General features: G+C 39.5%; 1 protein-coding gene across 2 annotated transcripts in view; it reads right to left on the reverse strand.

Annotated features, from left to right (window-relative positions):
- Window positions 1-6501: 6501 nt before the first annotated feature.
- MAML1 (mastermind like transcriptional coactivator 1) overlaps window positions 6502-23343 on the reverse strand; it is a 31846-nt gene continuing 15004 nt past the window's right edge. Inside the window, exons 2-5 of one of the 2 annotated variants that reach the window (XM_035105633.2) lie at window positions 21934-23331; window positions 19243-19503; window positions 17119-17230; window positions 6502-15746 (exon numbers count right to left, since the gene is read on the reverse strand). In XM_035105633.2, coding sequence (XP_034961524.1) covers window positions 14767-15746; window positions 17119-17230; window positions 19243-19503; window positions 21934-23331 — 2751 coding nt within the window. In that variant the 3' untranslated portion in view covers window positions 6502-14766. Of the gene's footprint in view, window positions 15747-17118; window positions 17231-19242; window positions 19504-21933; window positions 23335-23343 lie in introns of both variants that reach the window. The other variant, XM_035105632.2, reaches the window with a different exon arrangement.

Below are 23343 nucleotides of genomic sequence, written 5' to 3' on the forward strand. Positions count from 1 at the left end.
AAAGAATAATGTGTTTAATATATTTAGGTATGCAGGGTTTTTCTTAAGAAGTCAATACAACATACCGTATTTCCTGGTCTAGGCCATTGTGGGTCTGTTTCTTTTCCCTTCCTGATCCCTTTGTCTGAAAGGCAGCATTGGCTGCTGGGCCCATTTCACGTCTTATGGGGCCTTGGGCAGGACCTTCTGGTGGCAATGACAGGCAGAAGCAACAGTGCCCCAACTACTGCTCTGAGCACTATTAGCTAGTCACCATCATAAATGCCCCACAACTTAGAGCAGGATGAGAATCCTGTGGCCCTCCAAATGTTCTTGGACTCCAACTTCTATTTGCCCTAGCCAGCACCCCTGCTCTGCCCACCAGTGAACTACTGGGCTCCTTTCAAGGTGTTAGCATCAGTGTATCAAGTCCTAAATGACTTGGAACCAGAGTGCTTAAAAAAGCCCCTCCATCAATATCAACTATCTTGGGACCTACAATCAACAGGGGAAGCCCTGTTGGTGCTGCCTGCTTTGTGGAGAAGACAACAGTGGATCAGCAGGTTTGCTCGCTGCCACTTTGGGCCATCTTCCTTATCATTGCTCTGCTCCTCCTGCATCCTAATTTGGGCGGTGGCAGAAGCAGCAGGAGTGGATCTCCAGGCTAGACAGGAGGAGGAGAGGCGGGGAGCAGTGGTTCCAACCAGCCAGATTGGGGATATGGCCTTCTACTGGACATGGGGTACTTCAATTAGCGCCTCATTGGCTAGAGGCTCAATGCACTTATTCAGCTTCCTGTTGACAATTTCACCAAAAAGGTACTTGTGCTCCTTTGAACTTTGCTGTCCTGGACTGTTTACATGGATCTTGTTTTATGAGTTATTGTGAATTATCCAGAAATGGGCATCTTTCCTGTCTGTTTATTTGGGAAACATAGGGTTAACTTGTGAAGCCTGATCTGCCCTGAGTAAAGGCAGTAGAATTGTCCTGCAGATGTCAAATATGGTACATCTCTTGCTTAAGGGAGGAAAAATCTGAAAGCTGTAAGCTTTCTGGAACCTATAACCCAAGATCAGTATAAGAAACAGCTTTGTAAGCCTGGGAGAAAGGTAAACAAAGTGCTGCTACTCAAAAGTAAGATTCTTCTGAATAATTTCTTCAAGAATATTATTTAATCTTTTCGCTATTATTTTAGTAAAAATTTTATAATCACTATTTAGGAGTGAAATTGGTCTATAGTTGCCTGGGATGTCCAAATCTGCTTGTGGCTTCGGTATTAATGTTATCTGAGCTTCTTTCCATGATTGAGGTATACTACCTCTTTGGAGAATCAAATTCATTAAATCTTTTAACGGATTTAATAATGCTTCTTGTAGCTCCTTATAAAATTCTATTGGGAGCCCATCCGGGCCTGGGGTTTTCCCTTTTTTCATATCTTTAATTACATTTGTTATTTCCAAGATTGTTATTTCATTGTTTAATTGGCTTAATTTTTCTTTTGAGATCTTTGGTAATTTATATTTCTTTAGAAAATCGTCAATTTGTTGGGGGGAATTTTCTTCTTTTTGATATAAAATTTCATAATATTTTTGAAAGATTTTTAAAATTTCTTCGGTTTTATATATATAATTTCCTTCTGATTTAATTCTATTTATTATTTTTTCATTTTTCCTTTTTTTTATTTGCCAAATTAATAATTTGCCAGGTTTGTTGGCCCATTCAAAGTTTTTATATTTCCAATATTGCAATTGTCGTTCCAATTCTTGATCAATTAGATTTTCAAATTGCATTCTCAATATTTTAACTTCTTGTTCTAACGTTTTATTATACTTTTTATATAGAAGGTTTTGCTTTTTCTTTATCTCTAGCAAGAGTTTTTCTTTGTTTTGTTCTCTGACTTTTGTAATTTTGGCCCCTTGTGCAATAAAATAACCCCGCATTACCGCCTTTGCTGCATCCCAAACAACTAGTGGGTCAACTCCACTATTATTATTAAGTTTGAAATATTCCTTTAATCTTTCTATTGCTTCCTGAGTGATCTTATCATTATTTAATAAAAAAACATTTAACCTCCATTGTCTGTCTTTTTGGTCATTTTTTAATATCATAGTAACCGGGTTGTGGTCTGATAGGATATTTGGACCTATTTCGGATTTTTGAGTCCTTGATGACAATTCTTTCGGGATCCATATTGAATCTATTCTACTCGCAGAGTGGTGTCGGGCGGATATGTGTGTATATTCTTTTTTTAACGGGTTTTTAAACCTCCATACATCTATTAGGTTTAAATTTCCCATTATCTCCATGAATTTTTTTGGTAATTTTGTCTTATTTGTACCTTTCTTTGTACTATTTCTATCTAGTTCTGGGTCAATGACTCCGTTCATATCGCCCATTATTATTATTTTTTGTCCCATATAATTCATCAGATGGCTCTCTAATTTTTTCAAATATTCCATCTTGCTCCCATTAGGTATATAGATGCCCACCCAGTACCAGTGTTCTCCTTCTATCATCGTTCTTACTATTACCGTTCTACCTTCTCTATCTGACCATATCATCTCTGGATTCCATTTATTTTTAATATAGATTACAACTCCTTTTTTTTTCTTCCTATCAGCTGCTATAAACTCTTTTCCTAACTTTTCATTTTTCAAAACTCTCATATGTTTTTTATTAATATGTGTCTCTTGGAGACATATGATGTCCCAATTTTTCTTCTTTAATATATGTTCCACTTTGTTCCTTTTTTTTTGTTATTTAAACCGTTCACATTCCATGAAATCACTCTCAAATTCATATTTATTAATCGTTACTTATTACTTTAAAAAGAGGTAGAAAAAGAGAAGAGAAAAGAAAAGGGAAAAGGCAAAAGAAGAAAAGAAAAGGTAATTACAATTAGTTCTAGATCAGGTAGGGTTTATAAAGGGAAGATATGCTAAAGATAATATCAGAACAGTGGTAAATATTCTGGAATGTTTAGAGGACAGAAGAGATAAAAAAGCAGCCCTTCTTTCCATTGATGCGGAAAAAGCCTTCGATAGGGTCTCATGGCTTTTTATGACAAAAACATTAGATAGTTTAAATTTAGGAAAGAAAATGGATAACGTAATCAAGGCAATATATAAAACGCAAGAAGCCAGAATATCTATAAATGGCAAATTAACAGACAAATTTAACATTATGAGGGGCACCAGACAGGGATGCCCCCTATCTCCAATTCTTTTTATAATTACTTTAGAAATTCTATTAAAAAATATAAGAGAAGAAGAGAAAATTAAAGGAATTGTAATTGGAAGGAAAAAATTTAAAGTAAAAGCGTTTGCCGATGATGTAATAATAACTACTGAAGACCCTGTCGAGGGCATCCCCGCAGCAATGGAAAAGATAAGAGAATTTGGAGATCTAGCTGGCTTTAAAATAAATCTTGAAAAATCAAAACTCTTAGTGAAAAATTTGGAGGGGAAAGAAAAAATAGAACTTCAAGAAAAAACTGGACTAAAAATAGTAAAAAAAATAAAATACCTGGGAATTCAAACAACTGTAAAAGGAATCGACTTAATACAAGAAAATTATAAGGAGATTTGGAAAACAATCAAACAAAAGCTAGAGGTATGGAATAAGTTGAAATTGTCTATATTGGGGAGAATATCAGTAATTAAAATGTTTGTGACCTCAAAGATGAATTATTTGTTTCAAAATTTACCTATATTAGGGGATCAGAAAAAAATATTCAAAGATTGGAAAAAGGACATCGCTAAATTTGTTTGGAACGGAAAGAAACCTAGAGTAAGATACAAAATTATGATAGATTCTAGACAGAGAGGGGGGTATGGTCTACCAGATTTAGAAAGTTACCATGACGCGGCAGCGATATGGTGGATTAAAGAATGGATTCAACTTAAAGATACTGACCTATTAGACCTGGAGGGACAAGGGCTGGGATTCGGCTGGCATCATTATATGTTAAAGGAAAAAATAGTTAAAAGGAATACTTTCATGTATAACATCATTCGAAAATCGCTATACTTAACATGGCAGAAATATAGAAGATATTTCGAGCCCAATACACCCTGGTGGATTTCACCATTAGAGGTAGTTGCGGTGAGGAGAAGGAACATGGAATCAAACTGGCCGACATACAAAGAGTTATTAATTCAAAAAGACGGGAATTGGCAGTAAAAAGAATATTCGGAAATAAAGGGATTATTAAACACTTGGCTAGAATATTTTCAAATAAATCAAAGGCTACAAATTGACAAAAAAATAGGATTTAATAAAGAACCATCCAAATTAGAAGAAATATTATTGGTGAATAAAGATAAATTTATATCAAATTTATATCAAATCATTTTAAAATGGAAAACAGAGGAGGAAATGACCAAAGATTATATGATAAAATGGAGCCAAGACATAGGACAACCAATAATAATGAAGGATTGGGAAAGTCTTTGGAAAAGAGATCTTTATTTCACACCAAATTACGATTTGAGAGAAAATATATTAAAGATGCAAAGCAGATGGTATATTACACCAATTAAAATGGCCAGATTCTACCCGGGGTCAAGCAACATCTGCTGGAAATGCAACCAAGAAGTAGGAACTAACATACATATGTGGTGGAATTGTAAGATAATCAGGGTGTATTGGGATTCGATTTATAAGGAATTAAAGAAAATGTTGAAGTACTCATTTAAGAAATGCCCGAAACTATTCCTTTTGGGGATGATGCCCAATGATATCAAACCCAGTGATAGATGCTGTGTCAGCTATGCGGTAGCCGCTGCGAGAATACTAATTGCAAAAAACTGGAAAACCACAAGCGCCCCCAGCAAAGAAGAATGGCAAGGAAAACTTCTTAACTATTATAATTTGGCGATAAAACACGATGAAATCAGTAGTAAAAAAAACAAAGAATCCAAAAGTAATTGGAAACCATTTCTAAATTATTTGCAAAAAAAGTTAGAAATTCCACAAATTTTTTTGGATATTTAAAGGGCTCTTTAATAAATAAAGCTAGCAAACAAGGATATAAAGAAAATTTAAATGAAATTATGTAACATCATAAAACCGTAAAGTAAGGTATGCAGAACAACCAAAAGGAATAGTGGGATGAGTTTAGAAACGGTTGTGAAGTCAACGGGTGGGTTAGGGGGGGGAGGGATTTGAGGGGATATAATCGGGTGAGAACGGAATAAGAACAATGTAACTATTAGATGCATTACTCATTTTATGGTATTGACTGTATATAATAAAGTTTTCTATAAAAAAAAAAAAGTAAGATTCTTCTTACCCTTTTTCTTGCAGAATAGGTGGCCATCACATGCTCTTTCTCTCATTTTATTTCCAGAGGACCATCTCCCCACACCTAGTTGCCAGAGATGTCATGTAATTGTGGGTCCAAATGATCAGCAATCAATGCCTTCCACAGCCTTGGTATGTCTGTTTTGTAGTTGCAGCCATTCTCCTGTTATGACCTTCCTCAACCACTCCTCGAATGTCACCCAGGGCTGTACAGTGGTACCTCAGGTTACAAATACCTCGGGTTACAAACACTTCAGGTTACAGACTCCGCTAACCCGGAAGTAGTACCTTGGGTTAAGAACTTTACCTCAGGATGAGAACAGAAATCGTGTGGCGGCGGCGGCGCAGCAGCAGCAGGAGGCCCCATTAGGTAAAGTGGTTCCTCAGTTTAAGAACGGTTTCAGGTTAAGAACAGACCTCCGGAACGAATTACCTAGGTTCATAACCAGAGGCACCACTGTACCTTGTGAAGCATGTTGTTTCCACCATGTAGGGTGATTGGGCTGTCAGGTTTACTTCCTAGTAATTCTTCTGTTTATTTAAAATGTTTATAAACCAGGCATCCCCAAACTTCGGCCCTCCAGATGTTTTGGACTACAATTCCCATCATCCCTGACCGCTGGTCCTGTTAGCTAGGGATCATGGGAGTTGTAGGCCAAAACATCTGGAGGGCCGCAGGTTGGGGATGCCTGTTATGAACCATCATTCCTCCAAAGGAATTCAGGGCAATGTACATCAAACAAAAAATTGTAATACTAAAAAGGAATAGCAGCAACTCATTAAAACACCAATTCAAATATTCCTGCTGAGGCTTAAATGTCCCACCATCAATCTACGAAACTATGGAAAAATAGAAATAGAAAGTTTACATCTTTAGACCAACAATAATGGCATACATTTGTAGGAGAATCATTCCAAAGATTGAGTCCTACCAAGGAGGCCTTTCTATATACAACCACCCTCCCCAAAATCCAAGTGGGAACTACAAGAAGAACTGCTCCACGGACATTGACCTATCAGTACAGCAGCATACATGGTTAAATGAATCCAACTTGCTGCTTCTGCTCCCCCAAAATAAACATTCCTATCTGGATTCTGAGCTCCAAGAGCTCCACATTGGCACAAATGCCTTGACCTCCAAAATAAAACTTGTGCAACTCTTGCCATTCTCTGCACTACTCCAGACCCCCATCAGTCCTTCCAAGTAACTCACTTTCTGGATTCTGAGCTCCAAGAGCTCCACATTGGCACAAATGCCTTGACCTCCAAAATAAAACTTGTGCAACTCTTGCCATTCTCTGCACTACTCCAGACCCCCATCAGTCCTTCCAAGTAACTCACTTTCTATATCTGCTCCAGCAGCCAAGATTTTCCCCTCACTCACTTCCACCAGCTGTCTCAGGCCACACATCAACAGTCATAAGCAAGCTGTTCACAATGCATTTTTCAGGTATTATGAATGCCTTGATAGATTATCACAGTAAGAAAATACTGCACACAGATTGGCAAAATGAGTGCCAAGCACAAGTCAAGCCCTGTGGAACGCCCTCCCATCGGAGGTCAAGGAGATAAACAACTACCTGACATTTAGAAAACACCTAAAGGCAGCCCTGTTTAGGGAAGTTTTTAATCTGTGATATTTTAATGTATTTTGCTATTTGTTGGAAGCCGCCCAGAGTGGTGGTGGAAACCCAGCCAGATGGGCGGGGTATAAATAATAATAATAATAATAATAATAATAATAATAATAATAATTAATAATAATAATAATAATAGTAAAACAAAATCCAGGGAATGCAAATCACAATTCTTATTCGAAAAGGCCTTTTCAAGAGTGGTCTTTGTTTGTGTGCTCTCATGCATGTGCGGAGGAAGGAAATGTAAAAACAAATCATCAGATGGTATTGATGATGCAGGGATAGATTTTCAAATAGCAAATCTGCAGTAAAAGAAAAAACAAAAACCTGTATTGAAGATTATACTTGAATACAAATCTTCCTTTTTTGAAATGTCTGATGTACTTTCTTAAAGCACTTCTTGAAGCTTATAGCAATGTCAAAACTTTAGATATCTCATAGAAATAGGAGGCAATGTCAAAATCAGAGTAAACCCATTGATTTAAACAAGTCTGCTCTAAGTATGACTAATACTGGATGTTACCCACTGTGTAGTTTAACTGGAGGCAAGTGAAGAACACAACTTATTTGAAAGTTATTTTCATATTAAAATCCTCCTGCTCCATTTTTCCCCACTAAAGGAGCTGATAAAAAATGGAATTTGCAGGTGTATTCAAATTACATTTGCTTAGAAATCCCACAGGATTCAATAATGCAGCTCAAGAAAGTATGCAGATGACTACAGTCTTTTTCTGCAAGCCCTGTGCACTGAGGGATGGAAGTGAAACAAGAACTTGTGTCTTGCTTGCTCATCCGTGAACCATCTTCTAGGCCAGGCACGTCCAACAGGGGGATTGTGATCTACCAGTAGATCACTGGATGTCTGTGGTAGATCACTGACACCCCTAAAAAACGTTCACCCAAAATTTTCCTCCTCCCTAAAAAAAAGCTGATCTATGACCTGAAGCCCTAAACAAAAATGGGCCTCCCTCCCTCCTAAAAGAAGCTCAACAAGTTTGACCTAAACCAAAACAGGGCTTCCCTTCCTTAAAAAAACTAAACAGCTTTGACCTGAACCCCCCAAAAGGGGGTAGATCACTCCCAGTTTTTAACTCTGTGAGTAGACCAGAGTCTCTTGGGAGTTGGCCATCCCTGTTCTAGGCCATCTAGGGTGCAGGTCTGATATCAGAATACTATCAAAAATCTGTGGCAACTAAGGCAAGATTTTCCAGGGCGTTTATAATGCTTTCTCCCTAGGAAATACAAAAGAAATTCAAAAATGTGTGTGTGAAAAACTGACCCAGTATCCTCCTGAGTTTAAAATCTACTTTAGATTTTTTTAACCTCAGTTGAAACACATTCCAAAATAATTCTAAAAGACATGACACCTGTGAGGATTATTCCATTTTTCATGGATCAATAACTTAAGATGGCAGAACATACTAGAGTCAGGCTCTCTGTACAACACCCTGCAGCTAACTCTAAAGCCATGAACTCTAGAAAAACCCGCACATGTGCTTTTTAGCAAGTGGATCCATGGCAAATGGGGCTATAAAGTCTCTTCTGAATGCCAAAGGACAAGTTGCTACTCCACAACTTCTTGTTGTGATTCTCATGATGGTCTTTAAGGCACGGCAGCCCAACCTTTCTTAAACTCCTTCCCAGCTCTGTCAAGTTTGTGGCCAGTATGTTGCACCCCTCTTCCACCACCAGAAAAAGCGGCTCTTTTTAGCATCTTGCACTGTGGGTGTTTAAAACCATAAGAGAAACACACAGCTAAAAGTTGCATCTCTACTGGCCTCCTAATTGAATATACAACTGGTGGCTGAACAAAGTTTGGCAAATCATTTAGCAAGACCCTAAGTGAGAAACTGATGCAAAAGGTTATTGATACAGTAGAGCAGCGGTGGGAAATCTCATGCCTATGGGCCAAAATCCAGGCTCCCTATCTGATCCTTAAAGACTCTCCACAGACCACAAGACTCTCTGCTAAGACCATGCTATTCGCCAGCCCTATTCTACCCCACCCCACCCTACCCCAAAGTGCCTGTTTGGAATGTATCCATCTCTTGGTTGGCTAAATGGAGAGATGGATGTGGGTGCAGATGTAGAGAAACACCTGACTTCTGAACGGCTGGGATGCAGCTTAGAGGTACATCTGTTGCTCCGCTCACTTTGGTCTCTGGCCCTACCCACCAGTTGCATACAGCCCCTGGTTGCCCAGGAAGGAAGGGGAAATGCCCTAGGAATGAAAAAGGTTTTTGGCTGAGGGAGCCGGCATACAGCTTCCAGGTCATGTGGCCAGCATGACAAAGCCGCTTCTGGCGAACCAGAGCAGCACATGGAAACGCCGTTTACCTTCCCACTGTTTATCTACTTGCACTTTGACGTGCTATCGAACTGCTAGGTTGCCAGGAGCAGGGACCAAGCGACAGGAGCTTGAATCCCATCGCAGGGATTCGAACCACTGGCCTTCTGATCGGCAAGCCCACAGCGCCATCTGCAGGGGGGGGGAGTAGACCCCGTTTAAACTTCTCCATCCAGCCCAGCATCCTGATGGGAATGGGAATTGCAGCTTCTCCAGTCAATCAGATCAACAGTCATTTGATGAGCATGGAGGGGGCAATAACCGCTCCTCCTTAGCTGGTCTGCACAGATCAGCTGAGGAGTGGGAGCTCCGTGTGGCTGGGTCCATTCTGTGTGTGTACATGCAGGTGATGACATCCATCACTGGCATACAGACCCAGGCGAGTTAACCAAGGGTGAAAGTGGCCCTCAAGCCAAAGGAGGTTAGCAACCCCTTATCTAATAATTGCACATCTTTGTAGAGTGACTACAAAACACACAATTAAGTATCTGAAATGGAACAGTCTATTTTCCCCCCTGATACTGCATCAATTAAGGGTTCAGACTAGAATATGAATATTCTGTAACCACAAAAAAGATTAAAATAGACTCTCGAGCTAAAGGCATAATTGATTTCTGCAAAAGATCTGCACTAGAACTGTGAAAATTGCTGATTCAGCTTGGATGGACTGATAGAAGTCAGAAATACTTTATTTTTGTTCTGATGCAAAACATGATTCTTCAGTTTGAAAGGGGAAACAGATAAAAGTTACTTACCATGCAAAGCGCTGGCTGCTATCATTCTGTGGTCTCTGCATTTGTCATGCAAACCGGTAGCCTACAAAGCTGAGTTTTCTTGGTAAGGAGCAGAAGAACATTTTATGTAAAAGAGCAACACACAATTGTACATGGGATTTTACTCTAACCTATACACAATAGCAACAGCATAGTTAGGACCTCCTCACCATTAACATTTTAGGTGTATAGTAATCCCTCATTTTATGTGCATTTGAATTATGCAATTTCAACAATATGAAGTTGAAGGTGGCCTGTTTGAAATTGTACAAGTCACAAGCAAGGTTGAGAGCTTAAAGGTTCTTTTTGCACCACGTAATCCCAAGCAGACCTGGCACAAACGAGCTTTTAAGATGCACACCATGCTTTGTGGGAGTACTTGGATGTCTCGCTCTCTCCCTCACCCATTAGCCATAGAGTGACTCCGAGGGTTTGAGAGTATATGCAATTTTTCATGTATACTGTACATGGAACACTTGAAACTGAGCCTATGCATAAAGTAAGGGATTATTGTACTTAATAATTGGGGTTCTCCCAGACTTTTATCAATTCTGGATGATTCACCCGCTGCACTGCCATCTCGAGAAAGCAGATATTGCCACAATAATTCATGCCCTATTTGCAGGAAGACTAGATTACTGATAACACGTACTATGTGGGGCTGCTTTTGAAGACTGTCTAAAAGCTTCAGCTGGTGAAAAACGCAGCTGTCCAGTTGCTTGGAATATTTAATTGTGATTCTGTACTGCTACTGTTATTACTTTTAAAGCCCTAAATGGCTTGGGACCAGGGAGACCCATATGAATTTTCCTGACCTTGAAGACCCAGTGCTGAGGGACCACTAACATGGTCTATCAGGCTGGCAGGTACAAACGATATACTTTAAGGTGGTTAAGTAAATAAAAAGAGGCGGGCCAATTGTTATGGCACTCCCTCCTGTGGGAAGTGTGCTTATTGCTGCTGTTTGTGAAATTACTTTCCCCCATTATTTTATGATGGGAACTGCCTTGAAAGGGCTATATAGCCCTGAAAGGCATTACACAAATGCCTACATAAATAAAACATGAAGCAAGAATGTAAACAAATATACATCATACAGGTTAACTCCTGTACGTAGCAATCCCGGAGTTTGCCTCTTCAAAATGAATGAAATGGCCCTTAAAGAGCTTAGAGCAACACACCACCTTCAGATATATATATGAATGAGATGTTTTCCAATATACAAATCTATTGAACATTTTCATTTCCTCTGTGATTAACAAAACCTAAGGGGGTGAATGCCTACAAGCATCAAAAAGGCCAACAATTCAAAATGGTGAAAAATAGCTTGTTTCCTATATAACTCCTCTTCAAAATGGTGAAAAATAGCTTCTTTCCTATATAACAACTCTTCATGTTAAAGGGTACCAAAATGTGATCAGAAATAAATGGGTAATGTTTGTAAAAGCTTTTCTACCTATTGTTGAAATACTAAACAACAACAACAACAATGGTCTTGACTTTCAAACATATTTTAGTTCTGTCTTTCAATATTAGGGTTAGTTCAAGAAAAGGGAGAGAGTTAAGTTTGTTTTCTGCCAGATAAAAGGAACCAGAATTTTTAAAAATCAGTCTCCACAGCAAAGCTAAACTATATGTAGTTCAGGTGATGCTACAGAAAACACAACTATTTGTTTAATACACTAGCAAAATATTTATTTTTTTATAATGATGTAACAGAAGTGAAATATTTCTTTTTGGTGTGCCACAGTAATTGTAGTTAAAGAAAATAAATGGATTAATGGGCTCTTTATACATTTCAATGACAAAAAAGGTTAGCATCAAATTTGAACTGTTCATTTAAACAAGTGAAATATTTATCATAACCACCCCCGACCCACATACACACACACACACACACACATTATATATATATATTTATATATATATTTAAAGAATTATAGTTTTAAAATCTATAAAAAGTAAAAAATATACACTCAGATCTAATTCTTATTCAATCTTTAATATAAAACTGTAAACATTTATTTACACACAAAAAATGTGTAGTATAGAAAACTGAGCACCCTTTTCGATTCAGTTGTAGGGGGTTTGGAAGGCAGTGGATGTTGAACACCTTTTCACCTGTCCATGACCACAGTATATAAATAAAGCTGAGGCAGCAGGCTAAGTAAAGCTCAGGGGAGCCACATCTTATTGCTCTAAAGCTGCAGCAAATGGAAAGCTCAAGTAAATATTCATTTATGAACTGCTACAAGCGGCTGAAGGGCAGCACTGAGCCCTTCCCCACCAAGCCTCCATACTCAATTATGACTGCCAAAAATATTCTAGGCCATTCTGCTTAAAACTGAACAAAGTTAAACAATGTATGTCCACATCTGAAAAAGACATTAGCATTTTACTGGACATCAAAATCTGATTGCAGCATTAGAAATACAAGAGGTTTCATTTTCTTTTGACACAAATTATGTTTAGGAAATCCAACTAGAATTTATTATTATTTAATTCCTTAAAACCTGCTATTTTTCAGTGGGCCTGAGGGAGAGAAAAAAATCAGCAGAACCCAGACAATTAAAAAACTATGAGGCTCCAAACACCTCCAATAAGAAAAGGAAGGCACGCTGGTACAAAATTTCCAAACTGTTTATAAGCAAAGTTCAATTATTTCCATACCTAACCCCTCTCCCTGCCCCTGCATGTGTTCCCTGGCCAAAAAAATCTACAGCGATTAAAACATTTTCTGGTGACATTTTGGACCAATTTTTTAAATAAACTGAGCTCACAAACAATTTCACTCAATCGTTGACTTGTGGAAAATATTAGTAAATTTAACTCTAATTTACTTATATTATCAGTCATACCAATGCTTCATTCATTAAAATGATCCGCCTCTTAGAAAATGGTGTTTTAAAAATATACAAACAATGCGATTTGCTTCAGTTTGGACATTCAGCAGTGAAATCATTCATCAACATGCAGCTTCCACAATTTAACCCCCATCAACAGTCCATCAAGATACAATACAAAAATCTGCTTAGCATGGCATACATAACTCGCTCATGAGTAGCAAGCATATAAAACAGACCTAATATCCATGTGTAATTTGGGAAAAGATTAAATAAAAGTAGTGTTAAAGCGGATTTTTTTTCCAAAGTGCACATCTGAGAAAAACACTGCAGATACAGTAAAATATTTCCTTCCTATGGTTCAACTGTTGTATCCCTTATCTTTTTCCCTGTCTAAAATATCCTAAACTCAAATCTTCACACTTTTCTTGTGTAGAGATGCTCCTGAATAGGCCTGAAGAAAATTCTTTGATTCTCAGTGACAGGTGTGATGAATTAAGGAGGTAAACAGTCCTGTTCATTAAAGAACAAAACCAGACTCAGAGTAGGGAACAGAGGTATCTGTGCATCTAAAACAACTTTCAAATTTATTACCTTTATAAATGAAAGGTTAAGGCAAAAGGTGGTTTGTTGGCAAGTAGAAGAATTTTTGGTAACCTGTTAAGAACAATTCTCTCTTTTCCTTGCCCTGCATGGGACCATCCCAACATATGTATGAAGGGGTCTCCATGAACCATGATGAAATAGCAGCATCTGCTTCACTGGAGATTAGTCTACATATTTCTAAAGAGATTAAATCACTAAAAAAATCCCCAAAAATATGGGGGCTCTCACAATGGAAGAACCTTTAATAAAGTATTACGCTTCCCCGGGCTCTCTGTGCCATTATTGCAAAGTTTTTCAGGTTAGTAACAGTTTCCAAGGCACAAAACTTCCTTCACTTGCTTGACCAGAGTAACAGTAACAGATCCTGTTCTTATTGGTACAGCATATGTGTGGCAACAAAAAATTGCTAATTATAAATGCCCTCTGAATCCAAGAGAAGAAATAAGCTGTGATCAACCCAACGTTCTCATTTAATGGATGCTAAAAGGGAGATAGAAAAAGTGCACACTTGATTTTAAGCTGATTCTCCGATAAAAAAAAATCATCAAAAAACCAAGAGCTCAGTCTTCCCCCACAGCAGAGTGCAAATTGCTTAGCTTAGTAAGCCATAAGATATTTACGAATGAGGTTCCCAGTTTAGGGCTCTAGCAACCTACTGCTGGACAAGTTTTAACACTCAATGATCTTCAGCACAGAAAGCCATCAGCTATTATTACTGTGAACTCTCATATCTTGCTTGCCAAGTATCACTAGGGACTAGAAGAACGACTTCTCAAACTAGAGTAGATTTTTCAAAGAAAGTGTTGCACAATCTTTCCTTCAGAAAAAGGTTGCAGAGTGTTAACTTTCACTACTTTGCAGGTCAAGTTAGAATCAAGAAGCCTGTCAAGTACTAGTTGTAGAAACGATTGCCTTAACACTGAGTATTTTGAGTTTTCCTTGCTGGCTTACTTTCTGCATCACCACAGCATGGTTCGCATTTAAACCTTCAACTGAAAAACACTGTTAAAATTGAAACTTCTGAAGGGCTGGCTGGGATGCAGACCAAACTGACCAGGACTGTTTCCATTAGCAGTGTTCCAGACCCAGTACAAAAATGAGAATGTTATATCCTATCAAATTGGGGCATACTTCTCATGCTGTTAGACCCAGAAGGGAGCAGCTCCAATACATTCCCACTAGTGCCTGTGAATCTTCTCAATTCCACAGGTATTTGGTCCAAAGATCGTTGTAATTAAAAATAAAAGATTTTGGGGGGAGGATCCCCAAACTTCTTTTTAATGATTCCCTAACAACTCATCCAAGTCATTCATCCATTCTTCTGAAGTCCTGTTTTTCAACAAAGTGTCTATAAGATCTGTATCCCCCGTTAAGTTCGGCAGTCCATTCCCACCAGATGGGTTGCTATAGGCAAAGGGCAGTTCCTGACTTGGTGTCCTCACTGGATAACCTTGACTACAATGCAGATTGGCTCTGTTAGGCAATTGCTGATTTTGATTCTGGCTGAAAGACGTCATATCTGGGACAGCTTGATTCATGCCTGGCAAGACCTGCTGTGATGGGACTGCCTGCTGGGTAGGAGGGTTCGTCCTCTGCTGGGCACTTATAGATGACAACATCTGTCCAGAGACAGCAGAGTTCATGGACGTCATTGGCCTGCTGGTGTTGAGGCTTACCTGAGGCATTCCTTGCGCAAACTGTTGATTGGTCAACTTTAGGTGAGTCTGCTGCATATGGAAAGTGGAGTTGGCAGTAAATGTCCCTAAACCACTGTTCCCTTGTGCCTGGTTGTTCATATTTGACATACCTTGGTGCTGCCATGATTGATTTTGGACCCCAATAGATGTTGGCATCCTTGCCATTTGTGGCTTGGATAAATTGGGATTCAGTGCTCCTTTACTGTGCTGCTGAGAAATGCTGGCAGTTCCTAGGGTGCTCTGTCCATATCCAGCAGGAAGAGCAGTGCCCTGTGCCAAACTGGGTTGTCTTTGCATTTGTGGCTGTCCATTGGCACTTGGATTTGCATGCTGTGGAACCATCTGTGTCATACCAGATGCCATGTTGTACAAGGTACCTCGCTGAATGCTCTGCAAACCAGGATACTGAGTTACTCCTCGATCTTGCTGATTGCTGCTTGAGGAGACAGAACTGTGTCCTGGGCCAATCTGGATCATATTCTGAGTCTGAGAAAACATGCGTGGACTACTGGAGTTAGACTGGCCTAAATTATTTACCCCTGCCATCGCTGGAGATGAGCCTATAACACAAAAGGAGAGTTTCAACGTTTATAAAAACTAACCAGAACATATCCTCAATTTAGATGCAACATTACACATATACTGCAGCATTTTGTAGGTGTATTTAGGACTCATTGCATTGAACCTTGAGAAGTGCCAGCAGAAGGTGACTTTCCTGTCACTGCTACCTCCCCCCAGCAGCCCCATGGAAAAACCTCTCTTAAGGGTTAGGGGATCCTCTTGAATAGGGTGGTATTTGCAGGGGGATGAGGGCAATCACTAAAATTGGGTGGAGGTACCTTTCACACATCACAAAGCTAGCAGCTAATAACAGGAATAAGTACTGTTTATTAAACAGAATATTATGGTGCAAGGGCAGAATCATGACTGTCACCTATGTACTGTTCCAAATAAAACTATCTGAGCTGGCTGCTTAAATTTAATGCAAGCATAGGGTTGATTGATACCATCACACATGAGCCAAGCCACTCCTGACCGTGCATGTGCCCAAACAAGACAGTGTTATTGTAAACTGGATGATACATGGATAAAATCACAACAGCGGCTATTTTCTCAGCTGCTGCAACAACAGTAATTAGGCAAAATTACTAGAACACTGGGAGCACAACTTTGGTTGTATCAGAGAATGAAGAAGCTCTGAGACCAGGGCAACCTGTACCATTATATATGTGTCTACTTCATTAGTGCTGCTATAAAGTCTATAGCGAGGCAGAGGCTGTAAGGCAGACCAGGAACACTCTGCAAGTCTTGTTAACTGCCAAACAAGGGCAAGGAAAAAGAAAACAACAATGCATGAGTTCTGCAATACAGGGGGTGAATTCAAATGAACCACTGATGTGGAAACCTCTGTCCTCATTCACAGCTGTCACTTGCACATACTGAAAAGCTAGCCTAGACAGAGCCAATCTGTGTTGGAAATTTACACTGAATATGCACTAGCATGAAAATTACCATCACCACATGCAAAAATATGCCAATCCAGTTTGTCTCATCTGCCACTACCCTAGTACTGAACCCTCCCAAAATTAACATACTTGATTTAATTGATAGATAGCAAGTAAGGAAGATGATCAGCTTACGTTTCTCTTTAGCAGTGCTACCAATACTGAGAAAAAATAAAATGCATCATTTGCACACTTCACAGTAGGAGTGATTCCTCTGTAACTTGTATGGATGCAATAGTTTGTTTGTTTTTTTAAAAAGGCCAAGCACTTAAACCCAGAGCATAAGATTATGAATTAGGGCAATAAAAGAACATTTTAAAGTTAACCAATGAACAAATCCATAGAAGCTGAAGACACTTTGCTTTTGCATACACCTCTCCTGCTTTCCAGCTAGTCTTTCACAAATCAATCCCATGGTCCTATTTACCTGTGAACTGTTGTTGATAAGGATTCTGTGTCTGGTCTTGGTATTGAGGGGGTGGTCGTGTTAGATGCCTCTGGAGCTGTTGCTGTTGTTCCTGATGATGCCTTTGCTTTTCCTAAAACAGGGCAGATGCAAAGCTGTAAGAACACACGGCCTAAACTTTGCCATAAACAAGCAATGGTGTATATAGGTTGATTGCTGTCTCAAGCAGTCTACAATCACGTTAATAACATCATTAAAACAATTACAGTGGTGCCTCGCTTAACGAATACCCTGCTTAACGAAATTTCCGCTTAACGAAAGGTTTTCTCTAGTGGAGGTTGCCTCGCTAGACGAATTCGTTTTACGAAAAATTCGTCTAGCGAATCGCGGTTTCCCATAGGAATGCATTGAAATTTAATTAATGCGTTCCTATGGGCAAAAAAAAATTCGGGGAAAAATCAATGCATTCCTATGGGATTCGCTAGACGAATTTTTCGTCATAAGAAAAGACCCATGGAACGAATTAAATTCGTCTAGCGAGGCACCACTGTACAGAAAAATGCTACTGCTTAGTATGTAAGAAAATCAAGGCTAATGTATAGAGTAAAATAAACAGCAGAATATATCACAGAAGGTGTTAGAAAGGGAGTCATATCTATAAAACAATGAGCTTCACTCAATAATAAACTGACATTCCAACTAGGCAAACTGCCTAGAAGAATTTGAGAACAGTTAAGCCTTTTTATCTAAAACAGAAGGGAATGTAGAATAACAGATTTTGCCTTCCACTGGAGTTCTTCACAGATTTTTGTACTGTAGTTCCTCGCTAGTAAACATGCTCCAAAGTCAAGGAAACGGGGTATTTTGAGGGACTCTACATCCACATTGCAATGCCTCCTCTCAAATAAATGTATTAAAGGGGAAGAATAGTGAGACATTTTAATCCTGAGGAGGTTCATTCATTATGTTCAAGTACAGTGGAAACATTCCTTTGGGATTCCAGCAATACATTGCTGTACCGTCACTTTAAATAAATATGGTAGTACAGTATACCAGAACCATTTTTACACTGCACTGTGGGGACTAGAGAACAGGATCTGGCCAGATCTCCCCCATCTCTCACAGAAACAATTTAGCAAGTGGGCAGCACTGCCCTCCGGCCCATTACCTGATGTCACAATGTCATCAGAACATTTTTTTCCCCATAAGGTCTGAAATCAAACTGCAACAAAGTGCCTTTCAAAACATTTCACAAGATGTGACAATCTTCTCATCAATGGGTTTTGCAAAGCACTTTGCAAGAGGCTTATCAAGCCCTGACAATCAGCTGATAGGCGGGTCTTGCCAAGTGCTTTGTAGAGCTACTAAATACTTTGTTTAGGCAAGCTTATCCAGACATGTAGAAGCTGCTGAGTGTTTTAATTTCATTTTAGCTTATTGATTTTAATTATTTTTGAATGTTCTTGATACTTGTTTTTAACTGATCTTACTAATAGTTATTGTTTTATTCTTTTTGTAAACCAGTTTGAGGTGTTATTACAATCCTTTTTTTCTAAAGATTTTTTTATTTTTGCAAAACTTGGGAATCCATTTAGGTCTGCTGTGTGTGCGGGGGAGGGGCTACCATTTTGGTTGCGTAAGAATTCATATTTACCTCTGTGCTTTGTCAGGAGCTAATGAAAGATACCGTGTTTCTCCGAAAATAAGCCATACCCCAAAAATAAGCCATAGTGATAAGCAGTTTAACCTTGTAGGTTAAACTGTACCATACTTAATAAAAAAAATAAGACATCCCCTGAAAATAAGCCACCATGTGCTTTTTTTTGAGAAGAAATAAACATAAGACGGTGTCTTATTTTTGGAGAAACACGGTATCAGTGAGAGGAGAAAGGTGGTATGCGACTCTTCCTCTGTAATACGTGACTGTAATCCCCTCCATTTTTGTTTGTTTGCTTGTGGAGCAGGAAGTCTTCAGTATTATCAACAGGCAGAACTGAACTGCTCTTAAACAATCAGCATAACATGCACCTTGGCTTCAGCAAAACCTTATTTAATATAATCAGGTAACAGGAAGGAGTTAAAGTCCATCAAAATAATAAGACAAATACAAAAAGGAAAAGTTACACTTATTCTGATGTCCCCTACCTGTTCAGCAATTAGTTGTCTCTGCCCCATTATAAACTGTTTCTGTTGTTCCATTAACAGTTGTTTTTGTTGCTGTTCCCTCTGTTTCTGCTGATCTAGTAGCATTTGGTGCTGCTTCATTACAGCTGCTTGCTGCTGGCTGTTGAGATAGGCTGGATTGCCATGGTTACCTGCCATGGAAACACTGGGTGACTGTGCATTCACACCAGAGCCGGGAACAGAAACAGGAATGCGAGGAACACCAGCAGAAGGATTTTGATCCTACAAAAGCAAACACAAAAATTAGATGGATAGCCTGGAATTCAGTTTCGGAACACATGATTAAATCTATGGTTCTGCTTCTGATGGAGGACTCATCATATATTCATAGCTATCTGCCAAGAAGTGATACTCAACGTAATTTTAGTTTTGATTGAATTTTACTTTTAGTTTTGATTGAAATCCACTCTCTTATTATGATGCCACCATTGTGCAAAAGCACAAACCAGACTGGAGAAACAGAGAGACATACTGTATTTCCACACATTATAAAGTGGGTGAGGAAGTACAGGTCACAGTCCCTCTTCACCACCTGTGGGGGCCACTTACAAAAAAAAAATAGGTGTGGCTTTCACTGCACAAACACACACACACACACAACACATATCTCACACAACACGTGTGGGTGGGTGGATGCGCACAGACATACACACACACTCTCTCCCCCATTCTTTCCTCTTTTAGCAATTAGGCTTTTTCAAGCCCAATGGCTGGAGGAGGACTGCAGCAGCAGCAGCAGCAGCAGCAGAGGGCAGCACAAAGATCACCCTTTCAAAAAGGTTTTAAAAGTGACTGCTGCTTTCAGCAACTATTACAATGTAGCAAAGAAGATAAATGAAAGTAAGCCTGTCTAACAAAAATCTTCTTTAAATTAAATGCCACTTCTGAAGAGGCAGCAATCATGCATACTAACGGTGATATTGAAACAAAACCACACAATGAAGTCAGAGTCTGTTAATGTCTAGTGAGTGGTAAGCAAAGATCCATGAAATGGCTGCATGGAGCAGCAACCATCCAGTGACAGGATTCAATGAACCTCATTGTGTGAAGAAGCACAAAGGGCTTTTATAACCAAGAGGATTCATTAAATACAGCACTGAACAGAAACACAGCACACATACTTTCCAATAATAAGGAAAAGAAATGGAATTCCTCTATGGGTTGTGCTCTCACTGGGGGAAAACCCCAACATTCTGATGCAGCTTAACAGTACCCACTATAATATATGTGCTCTGGTACCCCTAAAGTAGGCCACTTTTGTAATATAACTTACATTACACTGTAATAACAGTTGTATTATTCATTAAGGAGGTGGAAGCATTCTTTAAGTAAATTTCTGATTGGCTTTTTAGACAACTTGTACCAGAGATGGAATGTATCTCCTCACTGGTCAAAACAGTTATCCATCTTCATTAAGAGGCCTGTTTTTTCTGGCTCTAGGTTCCCATAAATACAGTATGTGATGTTCAATCCTTACCCTTGGATGATTTCAAGGAAATGAAGACTAATAAAGCCGTATAGGCCAGGCATCCCCAAACTGCGGCCCTCCAGATGTTTTGGCCTACAACTCCCATGATCCCTAGCTAACAGGACCAGTGGTCGGGGAAGATGGGAATTGTAGTCCAAAACATCTGGAGGGCCGAAGTTTGGGGATGCCTGGTATAGGCAGTGTTAGAAACTGAGATATGAAAGCTAAGAGCTAAATGGCATCTTAAACCTAGGTTATGGGCACCGCCGCAATGGAGTGTCTAGGCATGCTTTTTTTATAAAAATACAAAGCTAAAAATGAATGAATTGCAGCTAAAATCTTATGTTCATTTTTCACATGGTCTAGTCCTCATCTTAAAGGGACCCCTGACCATTAGGCCCAGTCGTGACCGACTCTGGGGTTGCGGCGCTCATCTCGCGTTATTGGCCAAGGGAGCCGGCATACAGCTTCCAGGTCATGTGGTCAGCAGCACACAGAGAGAAACGCCATTTACCTTCCCGCTGTAGCGGTACCTACTTATCTACTTGCACTTTGACCTGCTTTCGAACTGCTAGGTTGGCAGGAGCTGGGACCGAGCAATGAGAGCTCACCCCGTCGCGGGGATTCGAACCACCGACCTTCTGATCGGCAAGCCCTAGGCTCTGTGGTTTAACCCACAGCACCACCCGCATCCCTTTTAGTCCTCATCTTAAGACTGCATAAAACAAAACCATACTTCCCCTGCCCACTCCCCTAATATTCTTATGATGGTCCCTTTTCCAGTCTTCAGAGTAACTAGTAATATCTCATAAGAAACTTCAATCCTAGTCACACCTATGCAAACAAAAAATAATCAGAGCAGTGAAAAGATCTCCTAAAATTTAAATAGATCCTATTTATCAGATCTTCAAGAACTGTACCCCCGTCTTTATAAAGATCACTGCTGTGACTATTTTGGAACAGAAATAGTATATTATCATGGCATTTATCTTTTCAGAGAATATGAAAAACAGTATGTTTCTTTCTCAATTAAGACTGTTGCTATTTGTCATGTCCACTGTACTATTTTACATTAAGCTCTAAAATATGCACCTTACAATGGAACTACTTTGCATGGCTGCTCTGCTTATTCAGCCCTCCTCCTTTACTACGGTATTATCAAACCTTCTACTTCAAGCACTTACCTGGCTGTGTGGCCCTAGAGGTCTATAAGCAGTATTTCCAGACTTCTTCATTACAAACATCCCATTCTGCTCATCGCTCATATGAGGCAGAGTGGGTTGCTGACGCTGCTGCATGTATGCCAACATTGGAGACTTGTTCTGTCCAGATACTGTAACTCCTTGACCGCATTCTTTGTAATGTGAAAGAGGTTTCGTATTCCCATAGTCTAGCACAGAGTTTTGACTAGATACAGAGTTCTGGTTTAAGCTGTTTGGCTGATGGCTTAACATATTTCCACCATGATAATTAACTCCAGCCCTCGGAGAACTCTTGTTTGGCATACTAGACATCATGAGTTTCTGGTTATTGAAGTCCTGTTGGTAAACTGAAGGGCTAGTGGGATTTTCCATAGTGTATGAAACAGTTAATGGACTGTGTGAAGGTCCAGACTGCTGCCAGCTAGGAATCTGGTTGGGTTGATGGACTTGCTGTTGGTTCTGCAACAGCTGATCTCTCTTCTGCTTAGCAGCTATCTGCTGAAGCTGTTTAGCAGATGACATCTCTTTGGCACCCCCTGAACTTTGACCAGATAACATTGAACTAGGAAGAGGCCTCTGAACATTCTGAGACTGGCTTGATGGCTGCATCATGGACTGGTTGGAATTTTGAGTTACTGACTGACTGGAAGGCTGAATCATAGTTTGAGAATTACTAACTGATGGAGAAGTAGCACTAACAGAAGAGGTACCAATGAACGTTGTGCCAGCAGAAGTAGATCTGACTTGTGGGGATCCCATCTGCTCTTGTTCAAAGTCTGCTGGGGAAAATTCAGTCTTGATAATGATGTCCTGTGGTAATGGAGTTTGTGCAGCTGAATTTGAAGCATCGACATCCTTCTTTTCCTCAAAGTCTTCTGTAAATAGATCTTTCATATCCTCATCAGGCACGGATCTGTTAAGTTCATCAATGAGCTCCTTCCACTCTTGCTCATTAAGGTTAAGATCAGACATCAAATTATTCTGAGATATTGAACTTCCTGGTCCCGTAATCATACAAGGAAGGTCATCTGGTTCTTGTTTAAGCTCCTTGTTAATAACCATAGCAAAGGGGTCATCAGCATCACTGTTGCCATTCAGCTGAAGGTTAGAGTCTGGCAGACACTTTTTGTTGATGCCATCTAGACCCATGGAATGTTTTCCATTAAGCTGTAAGGTGTCTCCACCAGAAGATTTGCTGTCAAGCTGGTGGAGAGGTGATGCAGGAGGGATTCCATTAGAGGAGCCACTCAATCCAACAAGACCATCATCATGACGCAATTTCTTGGGAACAGAAAACATGTCCCCATAGCCATTCTGCTGGTCGCCATTCTGCGGTGAAACGGAACTACTATCGAGTTTCCTTTTGACTGTTTCATGAAGCTGCTGAAAGAG

Source organism: Zootoca vivipara, chromosome 2 (assembly GCF_963506605.1).
Source record: "Zootoca vivipara chromosome 2, rZooViv1.1, whole genome shotgun sequence".
Taxonomy (NCBI): domain Eukaryota; kingdom Metazoa; phylum Chordata; class Lepidosauria; order Squamata; family Lacertidae; genus Zootoca; species Zootoca vivipara.